General features: G+C 32.2%; 1 protein-coding gene across 2 annotated transcripts in view; it reads left to right on the top strand.

The window, feature by feature from the left end:
• Positions 1 to 23,873, top strand: part of PCDH10 (protocadherin 10) — a 62,023-nt gene that overhangs the window by 22,416 nt on the left and 15,734 nt on the right. Inside the window, exon 5 of one of the 2 annotated variants that reach the window (XM_086704227.1) lies at positions 16,978 to 21,472. The exons of the other annotated variant lie outside the window; for it this stretch is intronic. Within the exon in view, the coding sequence (XP_086560353.1) occupies positions 16,978 to 16,997 (20 nt within the window). The 3' untranslated portion in view covers positions 16,998 to 21,472. Of the gene's footprint in view, positions 1 to 16,977; positions 21,473 to 23,873 lie in introns of those variants that run through there. 2 annotated transcript variants of the gene reach the window in all.

Genomic DNA, 23,873 nt, shown 5'->3' with positions numbered 1-23,873 from the left:
ACTGTGGCAAACTGGCACCCATGATGCTGAAGGGAGAGTTAATAAAATAAAGAGATTAACATTTTGGAAAATAGCATATCTGATTAGAGTTTAAAAGGATTGAGGGACTGTGAATTGAGAAGAAAGGGGAGAGGTGACTTAACAAATGTTAAGTGCTTAAACAAATACTACACAGATAAGATAGTGATCGGTTAATCTGTCTTTATTGAGAGCAGAAAAGAGAAAATGGATCTATATTGCATCCTGAGAGATGTAAATTGCACATTATGGGAAATATCCTGACCCTGACATTGGTATTTTCTCCTGAGAGATATGGAAACACTTTACCTAGAAAGCTTTACAAACTACAAACGTAGGCATATGTCAACTGTGATTTGGTAGAATGGCACTTTCTAGCCCTGTGATGTACTTCCTGCAAAACACTTTTCCCGGCATTGGGGCTGGTGAAGGAGTGAAAGGGATGAGGCTCAATTTTACTGGAGGACAAAGGAAAAGCAATTGAGGAAGCCTAGGTTTTTATCTATTTCCTTCCCTTCCTGTTTCTATATAGATGACTTCTTATTCTTTCTTAGAGATTCTGAAAGGGAAAAAAATTGGTTTCTTAAAGCCTTTGATTCCCTCTCACACAATGAATTGCAATTGATGATTGACTATCCAAGAACAGAAATTGAGAAATCATAGTTTTAGAAGGAAGTTTGGGGAAATGTGTAGAGGGCAAAAGCTAAGTGTAAAATGTTTATTAAATTATTGAATAATTATTTAACTATTGTTTATATGAAATACATAACATAGATTGTGTATATTAAAAGTATGCATTGCAACTTAAAAAATGTGAAGCTTCACATTATATATGATAACAATTTATAAAAGGAAGACACATGACTATAGATTTTAAATAGCTTACTTTGTCAAATATTGAAACTTTATCAAGCTGACTTATTTCTCTTATAATAAGAATTTTCCCCTTTTGGTATCATATTATCTTCTGCTGAATTTTAAGGAAATCCCTGGTGTCAGTTACTGTGAAATGGCTCACAATTAAACAAAAAATGAAACAGCCGTTAATAATGATTCACAGTCAAGTTGCCTACTCCTTAAACCTAGTAGTCATACAAGCTTTCTTAATTATATTGGAAGATATAGCAAGCTGACTATATGTGATCATTACATTTTGGGTTTTATTTTGGAAAGTAAATGGAGCGTTAGCTTGGTAACATGAAAGCAGGAGTTAATTCTGCACTTAAGAAAATAAAATGAGGGGCACCTGGGTGGCTCAGTTGGTTAGGCGTCTGACTCCTTCCTGCTCAGGTCATGATCTTATGGTTTTTGAGTTCAAGCCCCACTGACAATGGGGAGCCTGGAGCCTGCTTCAGATTCTGTGTCTCTCTCTCTCTTTGCTCCTCCCCTGCTCATACTGTGTCTCTCTCTTTCTCTCTCAAAAATAAATAAACATTAAAAATAATTTAAAAAAAGAATAGAAAATGAAAAGAACAGTGTAACGGTAAATTGTATTAGCTAAACATTAAGTCTAAATTTAATAACAGTACTAGCTACTACTGAGTGCCCATTTTGTAGGCATGAAAAGATGAAATAAGACACAATAAAGGCACTGATTTCGTAAATATACAACCAGTGCTGGAAGGGGATAGCTCTTTTTATCAATCAAGGGTCATGAAATAATTTTTGAATTAGATACATTCATATTTTATGATTATATAAATATACTTAATTTTATAGAGACAAAGGGATTGTTTGGTATTAGACAATGTAGAAATGGCTTTTGTTGATGGATTCGAGTGAATTCTAACTCCTTTGAACTTAAATTAAGCTAAGGATTTGGGAAAATGATATTTTTTAAATTATATAAGGAATGAAGACAATTATTTCTCAAATTATAAAAATAAAATATTGACTCATTAAAATTACTAAGAAACTTATTTTTTTTTAATTCAGGCTTACTTAGAATTATTTTTAGGAAATACTTGACATTAAATAATTTAATTTTCATCTCTCACATTTAAAATTGAGCCTGGGATCTAGGGACATAATCCTTGAGAACTTCAATTGCTTGCTTTGTAGGAATTCTTCATAGAAATTATATTTTCATAATGCTAATAGAGAAAGTGTGCTGATATATCTAATATGGGGAAATGTTATCTTCCTCTTAAATAAAACCATTTAATGTAGTTTATGAAGGGCATATTATATTTCTTTGAAGTTAATTTTAATTCTATACCCTCATTAATCTTTCAAAGTTTTTCATATTTCAATTACTTTCTAATGTCAGAGGATGCCAATAGGTCCTACTATTTGTAATACTATTATTTATTATAAAGTAGTGCCGTGGCAGTTTAGAACTGTAAAAAAGTTTTTAACCAGCTGTTTTAGGCAGATCTTCCCAAGCTACTGACAAAAACAGTATGACACACATTCAAGAAAACTTACCGTTGAGCACCAGCTATGTTCTAGGCACAGTGATTTTCAGTTTTGTTTGCCCTAGAGCACAGATCAACATACTCAGATCAGGTCATCTCAGTTTCACCTGCTCTGCACCATTCCAGAAATACGCAAAAGCATTTTTAATTATTGATATCCTCCCACGCTATACTTCATGCTAACTACCAGCCCTCTTTTGAGATAATTTTGAAAAAAACAAAAATGAATAACCAAAACTTGGCATTTTCCAACACTAGTGAAAAGTTCTCAATTTCCTTTAAAATGTACATGAAACACAGCCTACTTACCTAGTTGGATTGTGGTCTTAGCAAATACTTGGAAAATACTCTAGTCTTATTATTTTCAGGTAGGTTTTCCTAAGCATCACTAATTTTTTTCCCATTTTGTCTATATGGGAACATGGAATTTTTAACTCCAGCAAATATCACTTTCTGATTTTGTTCTTAAGGTATGTGCATACTTGCTTTGGACTCATAGTCTACTACATAATTACAAGAGTAGGTCTTTCTGTCTGTCCTCATATCAGAGATGTGATGTGGTATAATTAAGAGCTCTGGTTACAGGGCCAATCTACCCGGGGTTCTAATACTCATCCAGCCAGTTACTAGCTGTGTGACCTCTAGAATTCATTTAACCTTCCTGTAACTCATTTTCCTCATCTGTGACATAGATCCTCGAAAGCTCATTGTAGAGATTAAATTATTTATCATATCTAAAGCAGGGAGTGCCTGGCCCAAAGGAAGCACTCATTAAGTGTTCAAGGCAACCATATATTCAGTTAAAATTGGAACAATGACATCAGCCTGAGTATGGAGAAAATTAAAATTCTGGCTTAAATAGAACTAATTATGCTTTCTTTTACTCCCAGAGAAAAATCAGACTCCAAATGTTCTTTTCACGATATATCACTATGTTACATCTGCAGTATATATTCTTCCACATAATACATATGTTTTCAAAGGACAGCATCCGTATTTTTCTTTTTCATCTGTAAAACCAATGAGACAGATTGAATAGAACCAAAGGTATGATGCCCACTAAAGACTGGGTTGTATTCATTTTGTGGTGATGTTAGTCACAGAGCATGATTATAATTTAAAAAAAATTATATTCTCATTATTTTACTTAACTTGTGTATTTACAGTGAGTAAATATACTTGATCATGTACAACAAGCAGTTAAAATAGTTTGACAAAGAATACACTTTTGAGACAACAGATTCTTATTTCGGTGTAAGAAGCAGCATATTATATTTGAAAAAAGAAACCTTACGTTTCTTGGGGCTCCCCGCCCCCCCCTCCAAATTTTAAGTGGTACAAATAGATGCCCGTATCTAATTTGACATAATCTGCATTTCGACAATTATACTAGCCCATTAGAGTAAATTCTGGCCTTAGGACATTGTTACTCCAAAAAGTTCTGATATCTCTGTGTAGATGACACAGATGCCCCCAAATCATCACACAAAGTAAATGAGAACAGTCTGCTACTATGTGAAAATAGAGTCTTTCTAGAAGATATCCCAAAGACTCTGCCTGCCGTCAGTATTTGACATGCAGGAACTCCAATATTTCCCTGCCTCTTTTTCTGCCCTAAAATCCTATTATCTGATAAACCGAATTCTCTCACCCAGCATTATATTTATATTTTTGTAACTTTGTCTTTTAAAAATAACATAAGACTAACAAATGATCTTACCTAGCCTTGTTTGGAGAAATTCTTAAAAGACTATCCAAACTTTACTTTCTGTTTATGGTTTATTCGTCGGGCTGTCTTACGTAACTCTCGTGATTTTATGTTTCTCTGTTTTCTGTCCTCTGCCTTCCTGTACATATCCCATATATACTGCCTTATATGTACATTGCTATTTTGCCTGAATAACAAGAGACCTAACAACTAAATTTTAGTGCCCGATTACAATCCAGCATTATATTTTCTCATGTCTTTTTATGTTCATGCCTCATATGCAAACAAAAATATCTCATTTTTTTAATAAAATGATGAAATTTCCTCCATTTAATAGTACTTTTGCCCAACTCTGGCAAAAATGAAATTTTAAAGCAGATTTAATTCTTTGTTTCATTTACATATCTGTGAATGAAATTGCAATGTCAACGGCAATTAAGCATTTCTCTCTTCTCAAAATGCAGTTTTTCGGTGATTGTACTTTAAGTTTCTTATCTCATTAACAGATAAATAAGATGGTTACTTTATTGTAATAAATGTCTTTGGCTATCTTTGGAGAAGATCTCTTAGAGTATAACCAAGGAAGGATTTATAGAGCTCCACTTTGGGGCCATTATTGGAGCACTATCTGAATGATTTTAACTGATAAAGAAAAAATGGCATTCTAGGAGGACAAAGTTGAATGAACAAAAATGTGGAACTAGACAGCAAATAAATATGAAGAAGTGAGTATTCTGAGTTGCCAAATCTATAAGATAAATCCAGAGGGAATAGTGGAAGTTAAAGTTTGAAAGTTATGTTTAGGATGGATGAAGACGTGTTTTGAATAATAATGCTAATAATGATAGTAGCTAAGAGTTGTTAAGAACTTGTCAGCCCAGCACTAGTGATGAACTAGTGATTGAAGCCTTACTCAATAAGCAAATGAAATAAGTTTTCTGTCTCCATTTACAGATGATAAAATTAAGAAAAAGGGATGTCCAGTAACTTGTCCATGGTCTGAGAGCTAGGCTTTTTATTTGAGAACACCTGATTCTAGAGTAAGCATTTACTTGTAACCAATTCACTACTTGAATCCCAGGCTTAAGAAATTGGACACTATTCAGAGAGAAGTCAGGAAGGATGTATTGTACGGTATTGTTTTGCATTTTGTTTTATCAGCAGAGTATATTCCAGTCGTCAAGCTTCGTAGCAGTAAGACCCCGGAGGAGAATGACAACTGAAGTTTACCTTAAGAGAAATTAAAAAAAAAAAAAAAAAAAAAAAAAGGGAAGTATTAGAATTCTAAATGTAGCAATAAAAGATAAAGAAAATAGTTATCAAGGATGGTTGTAAAATCTTCTGACTGAATGTTTGGGAAAAGGTTGCATCCCTCTTATATACAACTACTGAAGGAAAGGGAATACATTTTGGTTGAAAAACTAATAACCAGCTAGGAACACCCTTGACAGGACAGTTCAATCAAATGGAAAAAGATGAAAAATTATGTATCAAAAGCAAAATATATATCAAAAGTATGAAATTTTTTACACAGTGTCACAGGTAATTGTGAGACTGTAAAAAATCTGTACTTTTTGTATCAAGATTCTTGGAAGTGAAAAGTAGATACAAGGTAAGGTGATAACTGAAAATTCTAGTAGGCAGAGATATGACAGGGGTTAATTTTGGATAGGAAAGATTTGATCAAATGCACGTGACCTTAAATCACTTAAAATATATTATTTTAAATGCAACAATTAAAATTGTTCCTGTGTCTTCACTATTTCTGTGAATTGCGGACCCAGATGTTCTTAGGGTGAGCTTTACCTGTGAGTGTCTCTTTGAAAGAATAAACTCAGGAGCCATATTTTATTTACAAAATTTCGGTTTCATGGTTATAAAGTAAATTTAATGTTAGGCTATGAGCATCATCTGCCTTAATTTTTCTTTGTTAAAATGTGTGTGAAAAACATCCCACGCTTTTCTCTAGGCGCCTAGTTTTATTGCTGCTGACACTACCCGAGGCTTGAGATTTGGGACAGAATCACTTCTTTGAGCAGGTCCTTTCACCAATTTTTGTCTTTCATAATTATCTTTAATATTGAATTATCAGCTCCAAAACACCCAGGCAGTCATTTGATTGCAAAATAATTTATTACATTTGGGAGATTTAGGGTGGAATGCAAATTATTTCCAGATAGGTAAAGTATAAACCTCTCTGCTGGGCTCTGTGAGGAGACGCAGGTATACTTTCTTTTGCATTCTCCAAGCCCGGTCCTGTGTGCTTAGTTCACCAAAATTAATGAAGATCCCTCTGTTTTTCCATCTGGCTTCTACTGTTAAGTAGAGTATTAATTTATATTTACAGACATTTGACTTCGATAGTCCTCTAAAATTTTTGAGAAGCTCCCTGTTGTGACCACAATAATGTTCAGTAGCTTTATAAGCTTTTGATGTTTAAACCCTGCCTGTAGTTTTGCTGTATGTCATTCAGTGATTGTCAGCTTCTTGTGATTTGACACATTCTATTCTCTTTTTGGAATGCTCTCTCACCTACAAAACCACTCCTCACCACATCTGTTTGGCCATCTCATACTCGTCAATTAAGATTCAACTCATTTTACTTTTTATTTTTTAATTTTTTTTAAGTTGATTTATTCTTGAGAGATAGAGACAGAGCATGAGCAGAGGAAGGGAAGAGGGAGGGGGAGACACAGAATTCGAAGCAGGCTCCAGGCTCTGTGCTGTCAGTACAGAGCCCAGTGCAGGGCTCGAACCCACGAACCGTGAGATCATGACCTGAGCCAAAGCTGGATGCTTAACCCACTGAGCTACCCAGGCGTCCCTAACTTTACTTTTAATAATGAAGCCTGTCCAAAAAGAGATATGCATTCTTCTTGTAACTTCTTCTAGATTTTTATACATGATTGTTATTTTTAAAATATCTTGTAAAATATTGTTTTTACCACTGAATCGTTAACTCTTTTGGAACAGAATCCATGTGTATTCATTTTAGAGTCTCAAATCCCAGAATGATGTCTACAGCAAAGTAAACACCCATAAATGCTTGTAGACTACATCAATGAATCAATAAATGAAACACCTTGAAACTAAGAGAGAACTTTTTTTTTTCCTGTTTGGTTATCTAGGCATCTTCCCGACTTATGCAAATTAATAGAATTGTAATAATCTCTTAATGCCAAAACAAACAAACAATCCTCCAAACCTAACCATTTCTACTCCTAACATACTCTCCCCTGGGTTTCATCAATTTTTAACCTTCCATAATTTCTTTGTCTTTTTTATTCTGGCCTTAACTGTATTTGTCTTTTTATTCTTTTTTTCTGATTGATTACTTTTTCTTTAAAAACTCCCTAAGCCTCATGTTTCACCATCACCAACTGCTCCTTTAACTAATATATTGTTTCAATGGTTTGTTGTATATAATTTACAAACATATTTGTAAAAATTAAGTCAATATAAGATAATTAAATATGAACATAAAAGGAGATCCACTTTAAATACATGATTACGGGCAAGGGCAGGAACTTGTTAATAATACAGGATAACTATGGCTACAGGCAATTTAACTGACTTTCCTTTAGGTTTGGGGGGGTTTCCGTGTAACTAACAGTTTTTAAGTCTTTGTTATCTTTACTCATCATCATTATTGCAAAAGTTATTTTCAAATTGTTTTCTTAGACAACTCTTTTTCTATGGCCTTGTGGCAACTGACTATCTCATACTTCTTTTTTCATAAGGTAGAATTTTGATTTTTTTGTGTGAGAACTTTATCGTAAGATATGTAGGTAGGTTTGTACATTTGTCATGTTTTAATAATGATATATATATCTTATATATAAACATACACTGCCAATACTATTTAACCAGAATCTGTTGCTGCCCCAGCAAAGATCGATTATTTAAAATTTGAATTATTTTCTAGATTTATTGTGGTATTTTTCATAACGACTAAGTGTCTAACATGACTTTTACTTTTATTTATTATGTGGTTAAATATTTACAGTAATTAAGGTTAATCCTATTTAAACAAAAGTGTAAAGTTATGAGATGTAACAACTATTTAAGGATCCAAATCTTGTCATTTAATTAGTACATAACTAAAATTATTTTAACCTTTAACAAGCATAATGTGATCTTGTTTCAACAATTCGCATGTTTGCGATTATTTTAAAGGTGAGTATAGTTCACTGCGTATCAGTTTTCAAATCTTTAATTATCTGATGATAGGTTAAATTGAAAGGGCAAGAGGGAGGTGGTTTAATGAGTTTCTAGGAAATAACTAAAATTAAAATGTATACATAGGCTTAGATTTTAGAATAAATGATTAAAAATTATGTTACTATGCAAAAAGAGAAAGAAGATGTGATCTAATATGCTATATCCACATCTCATAAAAACAAAGATTTCATTCAAAACCAAGGTTACAATTTAATCATGATACAAAGAAATAATTTAAATGACAATAAAGATTGCCTTCATGTATGATATTAAATTCATTACATATGAATTTATATTGTAGATAACTGCATTTCATTTCTCTATCTTTTGAATTTTATTATTTTTATTTATTTATTTTCTTCTTTGAATTTTCAATCTTAAATTAAAAAAAATTGTTATCTTAATTGTAAATCATTGTAGACTGAAATACATATGAAATTTAGGAATTATAGTGTTATAAAATAATTAGAAAATGTAACGCAACATGTTTTTCTAGAAAACACTGTACCATTTACCTCAGTAGTAACTAGTGTCACCTGTGGTGTCATGAAACAGATGCTTTAGGATAGGGCTGCCAGGTTTAACAAATAAATGACATGACACCTAAATGTTGCATGGAGCTTATGTATACTAACAAATTATTCATTATTTACTTGAAATTCAAATGTAAGGGCATTCTGTATTTTATCTGGCAATCCTGCTCAAGGCGTTATGGAAGCCCATACGTAGTCTTGGAGTTTCTGACATGGTTGAGTGTGAGGGTTGTTTTCTGAATACAGAAAAAACAGTGGTCAGCTTTCACTTCTCAGTATGTCAGCATTTCAACCCCTATCTGAGCCTGCAAATTCCTCTTTTTAATCTGCTCTTTGTTTACACATAGAAGCAACTGAGTTATGTTAGGGGAAATCGGATCATTAAGTATATTAAATATACAGCCATATTTTTATACATAATTTCTAAGCTGTGTGTATCGTGTGTGTCTTTTTTGAAAATAAATTTGTGTGAATTGTGTCATCAGTATTTTATTTCCCAATCCTGAAGATTTTGCATTTATTTTCATGGCTTAATTATCTAAGGTTTTACTTACATTATTTTGAAATTGTATTTGGCTTAAGTAGGTTATTAGTGGTTAATAAATTAGATACATAGCTGTATATTTTTAAATGAAGGTTTTATGTATTTATTTTTAAAGTTTTTCCTATCTTTCATTGCTGGAATTTATGATTAGTTTTCATATAAAAGACAAAGGTGCACACATCACTAGTAATTGATCTAATATTGTGGTACAATGATGTTTGTTGCAGATAGGTCTATGTACATAAGACCCTTATACCTGTAGGAATGACAGATCCCATTCAGGCATTTTTCATGTCTTCTGCTTTGAAAATTAATGCTAATTGCGACCTTACAGGGAAATAACTAATTTGATCTCCTTATAATGTTGTTTTGAAGAAAACTAGTTGAAATACAAGCGTCTAAATGTCAGTAAATGTTGTTGCTCATAATTGTCAAAGAAAAAAGAAGAACCATTTATTCTGTAAAGGAGTATAAGGATATCCTCTTAGAATTTTAGATACATAAACTAATGGTATTTGTGTAACTTAAATGAAAGCATCCTTTGTCATTATTAAAGCAAGATAACTGAGTGGCTTGTCTTCAAGAGATATTTCAAGGGTACTTCTTTATTACCAACATAAAAAAAAATGTGGTTTTCAAATAACTCTGGAACAAATCATAGTGTTCATATTTTAGTGGATTATGATAAAGGATTCCAGAAAAGTGTTCGATGATATTATAAACATAGAGGGCAATATATATTAGAGTTCCATTGCCTAACTATATGCTGATGTGGGATGGAAGTATTAAAAAACTAACTCAATCCCCAGCTTTGATTTTAAGATGCCAATGATGCAAGGTGGTTTTATTCATCAAGAGAGCCTGACAGAGTGGCCAATGTGTGCTAGGTATTGTCGCCTTCTACTATTTTTCCCCTCTCAGGGAAAATTTCTTAAGCCTCTAAGGCATAATTTTCCACATTTCTAGATGATTCCTTCAATCTGTAACTTTTATGCAATACCTTGTCATATGGGTTTTTATTTTTTCATAAATAATTTAAAAGCTTAATGGTTTTAATATTTCAAGAACAGATATTTAGAATACTGACCACTCTTGTGTTTAGATGGAAAAATTATGCATGATTACTGTGTTTTTAGATATCTAGCTTGAATCAATTTAGATAATGATAATAATCAAAGTGTATTGTCTAATTAAAGGAGCTGATACTTGATCACTGGTTTTTGCTGTAGAGTTCAAAGCACTCTTAATTAATTTAGCTAATTAGAATTAAAGATTTTAAAAACAAAATTGAGTTACTATAATTGTACAGCTTTCCTGTTAAAAATAGTAGTGATAGTTGACATGGTCACAGTAACCCACAGGGTAGATATTTTCTAGTGAACCAGTTGTAAATGTACCTTTGTGAGAAGGTCATTTTAAATAACACATACCCATATGCACATAAACACACGCAGGTATATAGAAATTTCTAAAAGCCCATGGATCCTCTATCTAGAAAGAACCCATGATGTTTCAGGAGACTCGTCCTCATACAGAGTTGTGTGAGGGTCATGATATATGTCATAGTTGTGGACTGTACTTGTGGACAGATAGAAGCTCCTGTTTTGAAGGTTGTTAAATCTTTTAAATAACGATAAAGTTTGGCTTGAAAATAAATTTTGAGCAATGAATTCTGAAATTTTCCCTGGTAGTAAATTCAGGGCTTTGTACAGTACATCAACCTCTACTTGATATTGGGAGCACATTCCAGCTTATAAAATAAAGTATCTTTGTACATAACCATTCTTAGTGAGAATATGAGTCCTAATTCATTTTTAATCCATAGCCTCAAATTGGTATATAGTCTTTACCACAACTGAAATATAGCAGTATTGGTTACTTTGGATTTTTAGGGGAGATGGTGACTGTTGTTAAGTAACAGAAATCCAACCGAGTAAATTTTAAAGATCTAATTGGCTTTATTAAATGATTCACCAATTGGACAGCATCCGATCTGGCAAATACAGGGGGCCCCTGAGGAATTTTACAAAATGGAAGGTTTTTATAGAAGAAAGGTGGGGCAAGAAAGTTATTAGCAAAACGAAGGGAAGGAAGGAAAGGATTGTTCCAGGCAAGGCTGCTTTCCCATAGCGGGGGTAAGAAAGGGATTTATCATGCAAATTACCTCATCTTCCTTTGGGGAAGAGAGAGGGCCCTTGTGTCCCTAATTGCTAATCAAAAAGAAAAGTTTCTCCTGACTGACGATTAACACTGGATTTCTGGGAGGGAGAGGTTGAAACTGCAAATAGATTAGGTATGAGGCTCCTGTAGAGGAATTTGGTCCAAGTGATGCCATTTTGAAAGATGAAAACGGCAGGCAATGGTTTTCTTTTTAATATTTCTGAAAAGAATATGCTCAACATGCTTGTTTTCTCTCAGAAATGATCCATTTTGCTCATTCTTGGTGTAAAATTCTATACCACAAAACTACGCTTGCCAATTGCCTATCTCTGCGAACACCCATGAATTTAACTTTTAATAAACATTTATTAATTGTAAACTACATTGTAAGCATTACATAAATCTAAAGACTAAACTAAACACTTGGATTTAATACATATTTCTCGCATTGTTCTGAAGGCTTGTTTGAGTCACTCATTTTATAAATTTTTCTTTCTAAAAAACTAATCAAGTTTACATATGGGAACCACTTTCTCCAGATGAACTCTCGTTTTCTAAATGTATTCTATAATCTCTTAGCTCTGTCAACCTAAAATAAAGAGCATACTGTTTGATGAAAGGAAAAAAGGAAATTTAACATGAGGATGGTGTGAATATTACGAAATAAATGTAAGACCTCAAGATTATGCTGCACTAAGCTAGTACTATTAGACAAAAGACAATATATATTATAATAACAGAAGGCTTTCAAGCTTTTTGTAATTCATAATAATTATGCCTTATATGGATCTTAAAATTTTAAAACTTTTTGTCATTTTTTTGTGAAAAGAAAAACATTTACAATATGGACAATGTACGATTATATCTTAAAATATAAAAACAAATATAATACTGTTCAAGTGGGAAGATAAAAGACAAATCAAGCAGTGACCCACTTTTAATAGTAACCTCTACTATGCTTATTTCTGGACTTTACTGTTAAACAGAAAAAAAAATACATTCTTAAAGAGAATCCTCAAAAATGTCTCAGGAATAAGATAGAGGAAAGTTAAATGAATTGATTATTCAGCTGGACAGATCTCTAATGGAGACTTCCTTTTAAACGATCTTTCAGTTTATGATATGCTTTTACTCAGGACACAGAGGGCAGGTGTTTCTGACTTCTAGAAGGGGTAATGGGCTTTAACTTGTCTCTGCTAGTTTCACTTTACTTATAAAGAAGTGTCCTGACCTTGAGGCTCATTAAACTTTTGAATGCGCTCTGGAGTAGGTTACTGATCTCAGTATCTGGAAGTTTTTCACTGCAGTGGAGTCTCAATCATTTGGGATATTTGAAGGCTGTTCTTTCTTTCAGTCACAGAAGTAGGTTAGATCACTTCACACGTTTATATATTTCTTTAGCTTCTGTGGTTCATACTGTCATAAAGTATAAAGGATAACTTGCTTCCTGTTATGCAAATATAGAAATGTGAATATTCTAGTTATTTTATTTTCATTTTAATATATTACACTAAATTATTTTTCGGCAGGCAAATTATAATATTATTCATGGTATAAATAGGTTATCAGCACTTTTATTTTTACAATTATTTCTGCAGCATACAGGCTGATAGTTATTCTTCTTACATCATTAATCAGAATTTGTAAATGTCCCAAAGTTTAATATACTTTACAGATGATCAAAGGCAATAACAGGATGACACAATATAAAGAAAAATATGCATCGGGGCGCCTGGGTGGCTCAGCCGGTTGAGCATCCGACTTCGGCCCAGGTCATGATCTCAGGGTTTGTGAGTTAGAGCCCCGCGTCAGGCTCTCTGCTGACAGCTCAGAGCCTGGAGCCTGCTTCGGATTCTGTGTCTCCCTCTCTCTCTCTGCCCCTTCCCAGGTCATGCTCGTACTCTGTTTCTGTCAAAAATAAATAAACTTAAAAAAATTACAAAGAAAAATATGTATCATAAAAGTGTCATTAAAACCTATATGTTAAATATATACATACCTATAATGTTAAATATATGCATACATACATGTATGCAAAATTATAAAAAAGGAGATATTTGAATATCTCTTTTCCATTAAGAGTAATTTTTTCATCCATAGTTCAGAAAATAATATAAAGGTCTTAAATGTAATATTTTTATGACTCACTTTGAAGAATAAATGAAGTGAATGAATAAATTGATAGAAAAAGAATACCAACAGTCCTTTGCCTTTACTTTAGATTTGACTGAAAAGAAAATCTTTCATCTGTATCAAGTGACCAACTCCTTATGTATGCTGATGAATAACTAGGGGAAAAATGCATTTGTGAAGTGAAGAGAAAAAGCAAAAAAAAAATTCAAGTACGCTTTCATAATTCTAAAACATATGTAGAATATATCATAAAGCATAGAGATTCAGTGTATTTGACCCATTCTCTCTAGCCTGAAATGTTTCAGCAAATGCATACCCATAATAGTTAACACTGCAGAATAACTGTCCTTGGCACTGACTCTAAAATGTAATAACATTGCTTTTATATATGTATATATATTTGTGTGCTGCATGTCCAACATTAACCCAGACAGCCCCCAAGGACAATGAATATTCAGTATTCAAAATCAGCTCTTAAAAGGCTTGAAACAAAATGTATGTGACTATAACTTTAGTAATAATATTTCATTTTCTCTAGTTTATCTGGCACTACTTCACATTTGGGAAATTTGATGCTGAAATAGAGGAGATCTTTCCTTCCCATCCTACTTGGTTCTGACCTTCAACCTCAGCCTTTACGCTTGTCCTATTCAGATTTGCATTCCTGACTTAACAGATAGGTGGGAGGTGGTAATTTAATAAAAGGCGGTTATATTATTCATACAACTACTTGAAATAGGCGCACTTTAAATAAAAGCGGCACACAAGTAACCCTAAGCAGTAACTAAATTATGCATTTTAAATTTATGTTGAGATTTAAGGTATCAAGTATAATGTGTGCTAAACTTCTGTGTTCTTAAAATTCTGGACTGTTTCAGTAAAAACAATTTGTTTTTGTATTTTGACTACATGAAATAAACATGTAATATCCATACTAAAGGGTTTCTCCATAAGTATTTTATAACCTAATGAGAAACATTTTACTGATTTAAATAGGTGTTAGGTTGACTAATTTCTGCATTATACTGCGATGTGCTTTTCGGTATATTAATTTTTACACATAATAAATTACTCTATAGGTTGTGGATAAGTCACTCGAGTTTGTTCTGTCCTCGAACTACTAGAAAGTTGTTTCTTATAAATCAGTAGTTTAAGAAAAAAAAAGTTTCATCCTGTAAGTAGTATCCCCTCCTTATTTTTTTTTTTTTTAAATTTTTTCAACGTTTTTATTTATTTGTGGGACAGAGAGAGACAGAGCATGAACGGGGGAGGGGCAGAGAGAGAGGGAGACACAGAATCGGAAACAGGCTCTGAGCCATCAGCCCAGAGCCTGATGCGGGGCTCGAACTCACGGACCGCGAGATCGTGACCTGGCTGAAGTCGGACGCTTAACCGACTGCGCCACCCAGGCGCCCCATCCCCTCCTTATTTTGAGAAAAGTGGTATTATTTGCAGAATGTTCGTGTGTCCTGAGTTATCCATAAAAGCACAAGATTATGTCCTGTGCTTCCTTTTACTCACACAATTATTTGGATTAGACAGTAAATTATTTGACCCCTGCAATTATTTGTTCAAATTCATTTTACAAACCTGAATTTCCATAGTGCTTAGTTATTGTAATTTACTGAGGCATTTTAAATTCTGATTGGTATAAACAAAATATATTTAAACTATATATATTCACGTTTAGCATGAAACAGGGAATTCGAATTCAAGAACACAGGAAAATAAGATTTGATTGCTTAAAAAGAGGAAAATTTCTATTTTCTTTAATAGAATATTCTCTATAGCATTATGACCAGGTAAGTTATAATAACTACCATATAATCCTGGGTTGTAGCTAACTTGTTTTATAATTCATGATATTATATTACAAAAATATATATATTTTGATTGCTCAATATGAGTTACCAGCAGGGACATGTAAATATTCATTTTCACTTTATTTCTGTCAATTATGGTGCCTGACTTTTCCAATTTTAGTTGATGTGTCTGCTAAATGGTGACCTAGGGAAGAAATGTTTGGTGATTTGTTCAGAAACTGAATTTGTGAGGAAAAATAAATGTGAGAACTGGAGAAATAAATTAAGAAAAATATATTAACTAGATAATCTACTTGAAATAAATGGAAATACCACAGAAGAAAAATTATTCTGATCAGTACGTTCTTAGGTTTGTGTTAAAAGAAAACAAACAAAAGAAACAAAATAGCCAACTATTTACCAGATTGAGACGATCCAGTTATGCCATTTAGTGTAATTCTTAATTTTGAATTATATTTTAATTTATATATGTATATATATTATTATAATCGATTTTACACAACAGAATTGCTTTTTATCACAATTGAACACTATTTTCCGCACATTTTCATTATATATCTATTACGTGCCAGATGCTGACCTAGACAATGCAGTTTCTGCTCTCATTGTGCTCATTGTCTAATATAAAGATTATAGAAAGGTAGGAAGAAATATCCGTTATCGTTATAAATAAATAAAATACTTAAAATCATAAAATCTAAATGATTGGATTTGGAAATTCTACCTCATAATTCAGTACATTTTATAAGACTGGACCAAATTCAGTATCTTTTTTCCTGTCACCCTTTTATAAGAAAACGGATTCCTTTTAGGGAATAAATTTATTACTATTATTATTTTTGTACACATTAAAAGGTTTGGTTTTTACATAATATAAAGGATGAAGTAAAGTAAAACCAGAAAATGTGAAGCATTTTTTAACTTTTTAATTACATCGACATTTTCTAGTACAGGTTTCTGTATGATATGTTGATTTAATATATATAATTTGGAATTTTTTCAATTAAACATATAACCAGTTATTTGTAGATATTCGAATGACTCATTCTAGAATGTTTACAGGCCACACATTTTTTTTTCTATACTCTGATCGTGCATAAGTAACGAAGTGGGGATTGTTCTGTATGTAACTTCAAAAGTTTAATCTCCACATAATTGGTGCTTGATATATAAAACATACCTTTCCCACACAAAACTCATTTTCTAAAATACCAAAATTGACATTTTTAGAAACCCACGCAACGGATTGACTTGACAATTAGAAACCAAGGCTAACACTGAAATACTTTGACACGACGTGGATCTGGTATAGGGAGACGACTTATTTCCAGTTGTATTTGTTTCTTTTCCAGTAACGTGCAATTCTAAACTCCCAAACGCAGGCTCCTTTTCTTAGAGTATTTTTCTTTCTTTTTCACAGCACGGAAAAGGATATGCTAGTCAATTCTACAGGATTTACCTGAAGCAGCATGATTTGCACAAAGTCGACCAACAAAAGCATCAACTTTTCAACTTCATTATCTTGGCCATCAGTTAGTTGTGTGTAACCGAGTACTAGATTGCCGGCGGAGTCATCGTGGCCAATTATAGGACCTAATTGCTCTCAGCAGGCCTGAGAAATGAGTTGAAATGTGCAGAACTGTAGAAACTTTAGAGGCAACTGCTTTTGCCTCTCCGATCAGTGTGTGCCTGTTTACAGCACTATATATCTTTCTCTCTCCAAATGTCACTGAGCCCTTTACATGTTTATATTCACCACGAGAAGCCAGTCATAAAGATAAAGGAAATTTGTGCATTATAAATGCAATATCACTGTTTTAAACTTGACTGTTTTATATTCTTTTTGTGTGATCAAGTGTTCCCCAAACTATTCCAACTTTACAAGACAGATTGTGATTATGTTCTTTTCACCTGTGGGTTATAAAAAATGTTGTATTCTGAAGACCCACAAAATATCAAAGACATTCTGTAGTTTATACACCGTGTTGCAAAGTGTTTACTGTACTATTTCAAAGCTTCTAAATAAATATAAAATATATATATTATATTATATAATTTTCCTAAAATGTGGTACAACTCAGTTGGTTTTTAAATGGATTCATACAGTCCACATCATATAGTAAAGTGAAGGTAATTCAGGGTCCCAAAGATAAACTTACTAAGAAAAGAATAATCATTAATAGTTTCCTCCCAATTTTCATCTTATACAACCCTGTTTTTCCTTGTTTAAAAGAAAATGAAGCTCTAAGCTACACAATTTTGTCAAGAACTTGTACTGAATTTTCAATGCCAAAGATATAGCTGTCGATGTTATCAGAAGAGCACTGAATATGTAATATCAGAATATCTAACAATCTACATTCTTTCGATTCTATTTCTATGGCTTTGAATTTAGAATCATTTAAAGCTTTTATAAAGAATCTATAAATCCACCTGTATTTGTTGTTAGAAAAAAAAACAAAAACAAACACTGGGTGTCTGTACATTTTGTGGTGTAAAATACGTAATTGAGATTACTATTTTAAGAAGTCCTCAACCGTATAACTCACACAGAATTTTATTTTACATAGTTTTACATAGTTTTGTGACTTACTAACACATGAATATAAAATCTATTTATAACTCTATATGAACATATAGAGATATATAAGTATCTGAACTGGTAAAGAGTAACTATAAGATATAAGTGATCTCTAAATTTAAAATAAGTTAAATAAATTTGGAGATAGAAATATGGTACATTATTGTTTCAGTATTATCTTACATGTGAAGATTTTATAGCTTAAATATAGTCAGTGTTTTATTAATGAGAAAATTCTTTGAGTCAGCCTTGAAAAGTTAAGCTTGCCTTTTATTTTCATGTCCACGAAGTTAATTATTAAATTCCTTTAGATGTATTTTCCTTTCTTTTACATAGTTTTCTTTTTACCAGCTGTTGTTTATTGCTTAATTAAGAGAGAAATTAAGAGAGAAAAATCAGAGGATGTGAGACAATCTTAGGAAAAAGCAGAATTCTCAAAGCTCCCTCCTAAGAAAGCCTTCAACATTTCTAAATGTTTGCCCAATCCAAATTACAGATCAATTTTGACACATTTACCTTAACTGCTAACTGATCTTCTGGATTCAGTGATAGTTTGAGCTGTGCTATGTTATTAAAAAGCAGACTAAAGCTTAACACATAACAAATGTTTCCCACCTAGTTTTATGGTCATGTAAATGGGAACATTTTCCTTCGATTTAACAATAAAATGCATACATATTTTCAGAGGACCTTGATATGTAGATTTGAGTGATATCTTGGCATCACTCATTTGACTTATCAAATGACAGAGATTAATATGTCATAATCCCAATCATTTTATCTGTTGAAGTATGTGTAATATTCCAGTCTTTTGGGGACCCTTTAAAAATACGTAAAACCAATCCATCGCATATGACACAAAAGCACATACGTTCACAAAAGTGCAGCAGTAACATTTTCTCAAACTTTTGGCGCTACTTCATTAAGATTTTGAATGATAGACTATTTTAATAAGGATATGTTTCTATATAATTTAGCTGGAAAAATATGTTTGTTGTAATTGCTTTTTAAACAAGAAAATGATTTTCTTGTTGAATCACTGCTTTAATTAAAACCTTTCATTCATCATTTTCCAATTATGGCGGAAAACACACATCCATCTGCCTTATCACATGCATTAAAAGTAAGGTTATATTCATTTCATGTATTATGTTTGTATTCATTCATTCAATGTTAAGAAGGTTTCTTTAATTATTTAGACTTTTATGTCATCGTATATCATCTCCCTTGAACAAACTTCTTATGCCATATATTTACGCATTCGTTTTTTATATATCATAGTAACAGTTATTCTAATTTACATTCTAATTATTAAATTATATCATTAATCAACAAAAACAAACAACAAAAACAAGAAAATTTTACCCAATTTGTGGGAAAGATAGAATTTGCTAAAATGCTAAACAGTTATTAATCATGTATTGTATCCAGAATAAATCAGAAGTTACCAGAGAGTAATGATATAATTTTAGCTAATTGGCTAGGATGTTTTCTACCAATGAGAGGGGGACTATAAAATAGAAAAATGCAACCAATCAATAATAAAGGTTTACAAAAAAACATGTATTAGATTACCATGAAAAGGAATTTTAGAATAGTTTTTCTGTTTAATCCAGTCATCTTAATATCCAGTCTTACGGAATTTCATACATATCAAAAAATACTATCTAAATTATTAGATGACATTTCATCAATAAATTACTTCAGAAACGAATGATCATGACATTTACTCCTTGATAAACACGGTTCGTTCTAAAGTAGTAAAAATGTCAAAATATTTTCCTGTGGAAACAGTGTCTTAATGTTTCAAAGGTATGTCAAACGACAATTTTTAGAAATATTTCCTCCACGTGTAAAATTCTAATTCTTATCTTGTAAACATAATTTTGTGAAATCATTTTAAATCAATATTTAAGTATCACATCATAATTACTTTACAGATATAATGGTATCACTCTAAGTGTATCATCTTTCTTGGGAACTATTGAGAAATATGTATATTTTGTTTTTTGAAGATATTAAATGCAATGCCTTTATCAAACATTGCAAATTAAGTACTATAGTAGAGGATTTAAATATTTTAATTACTCCCGTTTCCTGTTAATTTCCTCCTGTTTCATTTCTTAATAGCGTTATAATTTGCCGCCGGATCTCCTGTACTGTAGAAACCTTCTTAGTTCTTCAATAAGAGGAAGAAAAAACATCCTCACAATTCTCAACATAAACTTTAATAACTGTCTATTAATTATGCCGTTTTAACTTTACAAAAATAGTTTACTGGAGTAAAATTAATATTTAATACGACTACTGACTCAGAATGTTGCAAATGTTAGGCAGCATAAAGAAAATTACTTACGGTGCTGACTGATCATAGCACTGTTATTTGTCATTACATGTGGTTTTCTTTCTCCCCCTCATATTTCTATGTGTGCTTTTAATACCCGAGGAACTCAAAAACATTTAAAATCTTGGTATACTTGATAATTTTTCTGAAAATCTTATATTTTTCATATTGCAATTTCTTGGGTTCTTTATCTTTTTCAAAACTCTAATTTTGTAGTGGTAAAGGCTTTGCACTTAACATCCTTTTTATGTTCCTTTTTAACAAGGAAAAACAGAAAATGACAAAATTCCATATTTTTTATGCCATGGAGTAGTAAAATTATTTTATATATATTGTTAGCACTTCAAGGACTATCCCTCTGCTAGGTCGAACAAAATCCTTATACAGTAATTTGTGAAGCTACTGTTCAATAGAATATTTTTGTTTCTTCTAAAACTTGGCATAGGTTTTAGATTATAGCATTCTATGAGAATGCTGGGAGATGGGTGCCGCCAGAGTATTGCAGGCAATAATATGACTAAAATTCTAATACCTTTAGTGTGCATGCATGTATTTCTAACCACTGTTATTTTTTAAGTATTTGTAAAATTAGAAAAATGACTTTTATTTCCTGAAAACTTGTCACATGCTTAGTTTGAAGTTTTACACTTCAGACGTTTTTGAGTTGCGTGCAATTTTTGCATTAATGATGCAAATATTAAAATCTCGCATGAGACTCAAAAACTTCTGAACGATAGAACTCAGACTTCCAATACATCCGTACATCATAGAGCTGAAAGTAAGCAGGGAATTTCAGCTCTAAACACATTTTCAAGACAGTTATCTGTGAGTGAAAACAGGGTATTATAACAAAAGATGAGTTTAAATCTTAACTATAGTGTTTGTTACTGTGAATGCTATAATAATACATAAGTAAAATGAGTGTAAATGTAATATATTATTTTATACTGCTGTATACACATGAAATAAATAAAACTAGGATACATATTATGCCATTTTTCCATGCATGGATCTTCCACTGACGCCCGTGGGAGCTTTGAATAAAAATCAGTGGCAAAATATGGCCCTAAGTTTAAAAACAACTAATGCTGATTTAGTAAATTCAGTCTTAATATAACAGGTCTAAGGGGACATCTGTTCAAAACTGAGTCTCATTCGAAGAAACATATGCTAGGTTTAAAGGATTTTGCGATATTTACACTTTTGAAAGTAGGCATTTAATTCTATATGATTCTCATGATACCCACAATGAATATTTTAAATGTATATATTTTTCCACCTATTGTTATATTTGCTTCTTAAGTTTTTTTGATTTGTAGTAATACCAAGGGCCCACAAGGAATAATGTAGATGTTTGACACAGGATATGAGTGCCTTCGAGCAATAAAAGGAAAATATTTTATCTAAAATTTTAGACACAAATTATTTCATATTTAAAATCAATGGACACATAAGAAAAAAATAAAATTCATATGGGTATCATATTCCAAGAAGAAAACATAAATTAAGGTATAGAGTTTTTTAATAATGATAATAATCTGGACAAATCTTACAGAAATTTATATTCTGAAATAACTAAAAGGTAAAAGAAAAGTGTGCTTTGTAACCTAATGTGTGGTTTACGTAACCAATTTTCTTGAGTTCAAACTACACATACCTGGACAGAAACTCATTTTATGAAGCAACAAGGGATAGGGATTGGACTAGGTATTTCTCTTGCTCTTTATGTCTAATAAAGCCAGCCCTATGGTGGGAAAAAAACTAATAAAAATATACAGGAATGATTCTCAAGAGAATGTTAACAGCGATAGTTACAAGTTGCTTTGCTCCCCTAGACCTGTCCCTCCTGTCCCTTACTTTTACCCTTTCTGGGAATCATATCATGGACTCTTCTATGTACCCACGATTATGAATTTTCAGACATAAAAATTAAATTTTATTAAATTACACACTTCTATTAAGGTCCAACAATGAGGAGAGGTAGGAATGCATAGTAATATCTGCCTTCATGAAAATTCTAGTTTGCTTTGAGAACCAAAGAAACTATAGGAAAATGTGACATAATTCAACAGTCAAATAATTAAGTAATCAAATTTGTGGTCAAAACACTATACCCAATAGTGGGTCACAAGAATAATTCAGTGTATTAAGACGATAACATAAAAATAAAACTAGAAGTAAATAGAATAGGAAAAAAAAGTAGAGTAGAAGAGTATGAAAACACGTCACTCATGGTAAAAACAAATAGTTCTTTGTGAAACATTTTTTTTCCGATACATGTGTAAAATAGGTCACAATGTGAAATATATTTCTCGCTGTGAATCATTACCCAAATGTTTGAAAAGCACCGCATCGTATGATCACTATTTCAAATTTAAATTTCTTTAATGCTATAGAAAGTCAGGGGAGATCTTTTCAAAAAGTTATCTCACATCTGAATTTTGATCTTTACTTTTGTAAAATATGAAGTACACTTAGCTGTGAAATTCTTATGAGAATTAGGTGAACTGACATGTGTGAAACGCATAGCACAATGCTAACGCACATTAAGTGGTGTATTTAATTATTAATATTGCTTTTCATCACTTTGTCGCTATTCTTGATTCTCAAAAGTATGGAATACAGGCAACAAATGGAAATCATTCCTTTCTTAAAACTCTAGTCTGCTTCTGAGTTGTATTTAACCAGCGCTGATTGCAAAATTGCAAGATGAAAGTTAACTTGCCTTTGGTATCTACTCATCAGCTCAGTTCACCTTTGCCTCTCTATTTATTGGTGGTATGGAGTCCAGGAAGTAAAACTCACAGCTGCTGAGCTCCAGTCGTTTCCCTCGCCCCCCTTTGCAACTCTCAAATAGCCCTCTATCCCTACTATTGAAAAATATATATGTATGATTGCACTAGGATATATTTACCTGATATTTTCCCCTTGACCCCCAATGTGCTTTTTGAATAACTTTCTATTTCCATGCAAATAAATGTTTGTTGGAGTTACTGAATAATTGACAGAATCATATTTTTTTACATATGATATATCATAAAATGAATCTGGACAGTGTTAAATAACAAAAATTCAATTGAGTAAATTTTAAAGTTCTAACTGGCTTTATCGAACAATTCAGAAATCTGACATCTCATCTAGCAAGTAGAAAAGAGCTCCAAAGGGCCACAGAAAGGGAAAGGTTTCATAAATCCAGAACAAGGGAATCATAAACCAAATAAAGGACTATTTCAGGCAAGATAGGCAAGATCGCCTCCCTTTGGGGGCTAACAGGGACTTATTATGTGGATTACTTCACTGGTGCTGAGCAGAGAATTCCAGAAAGATTGCATTTCTGGGGAAGGTTGAAACTACAATTAGGTTAGGAATAAAGCCCCTGTTTGGCAATGCG

This window comes from Puma concolor, chromosome B1, assembly GCF_028749965.1.
Source record: "Puma concolor isolate L17-30 chromosome B1, mPumCon1.1.hap2, whole genome shotgun sequence".
Classification (NCBI taxonomy): domain Eukaryota; kingdom Metazoa; phylum Chordata; class Mammalia; order Carnivora; family Felidae; genus Puma; species Puma concolor.
The sequence above is the reverse complement of the archived record's forward strand: the minus strand, read 5'-3'. Positions and strand labels throughout refer to the sequence as shown.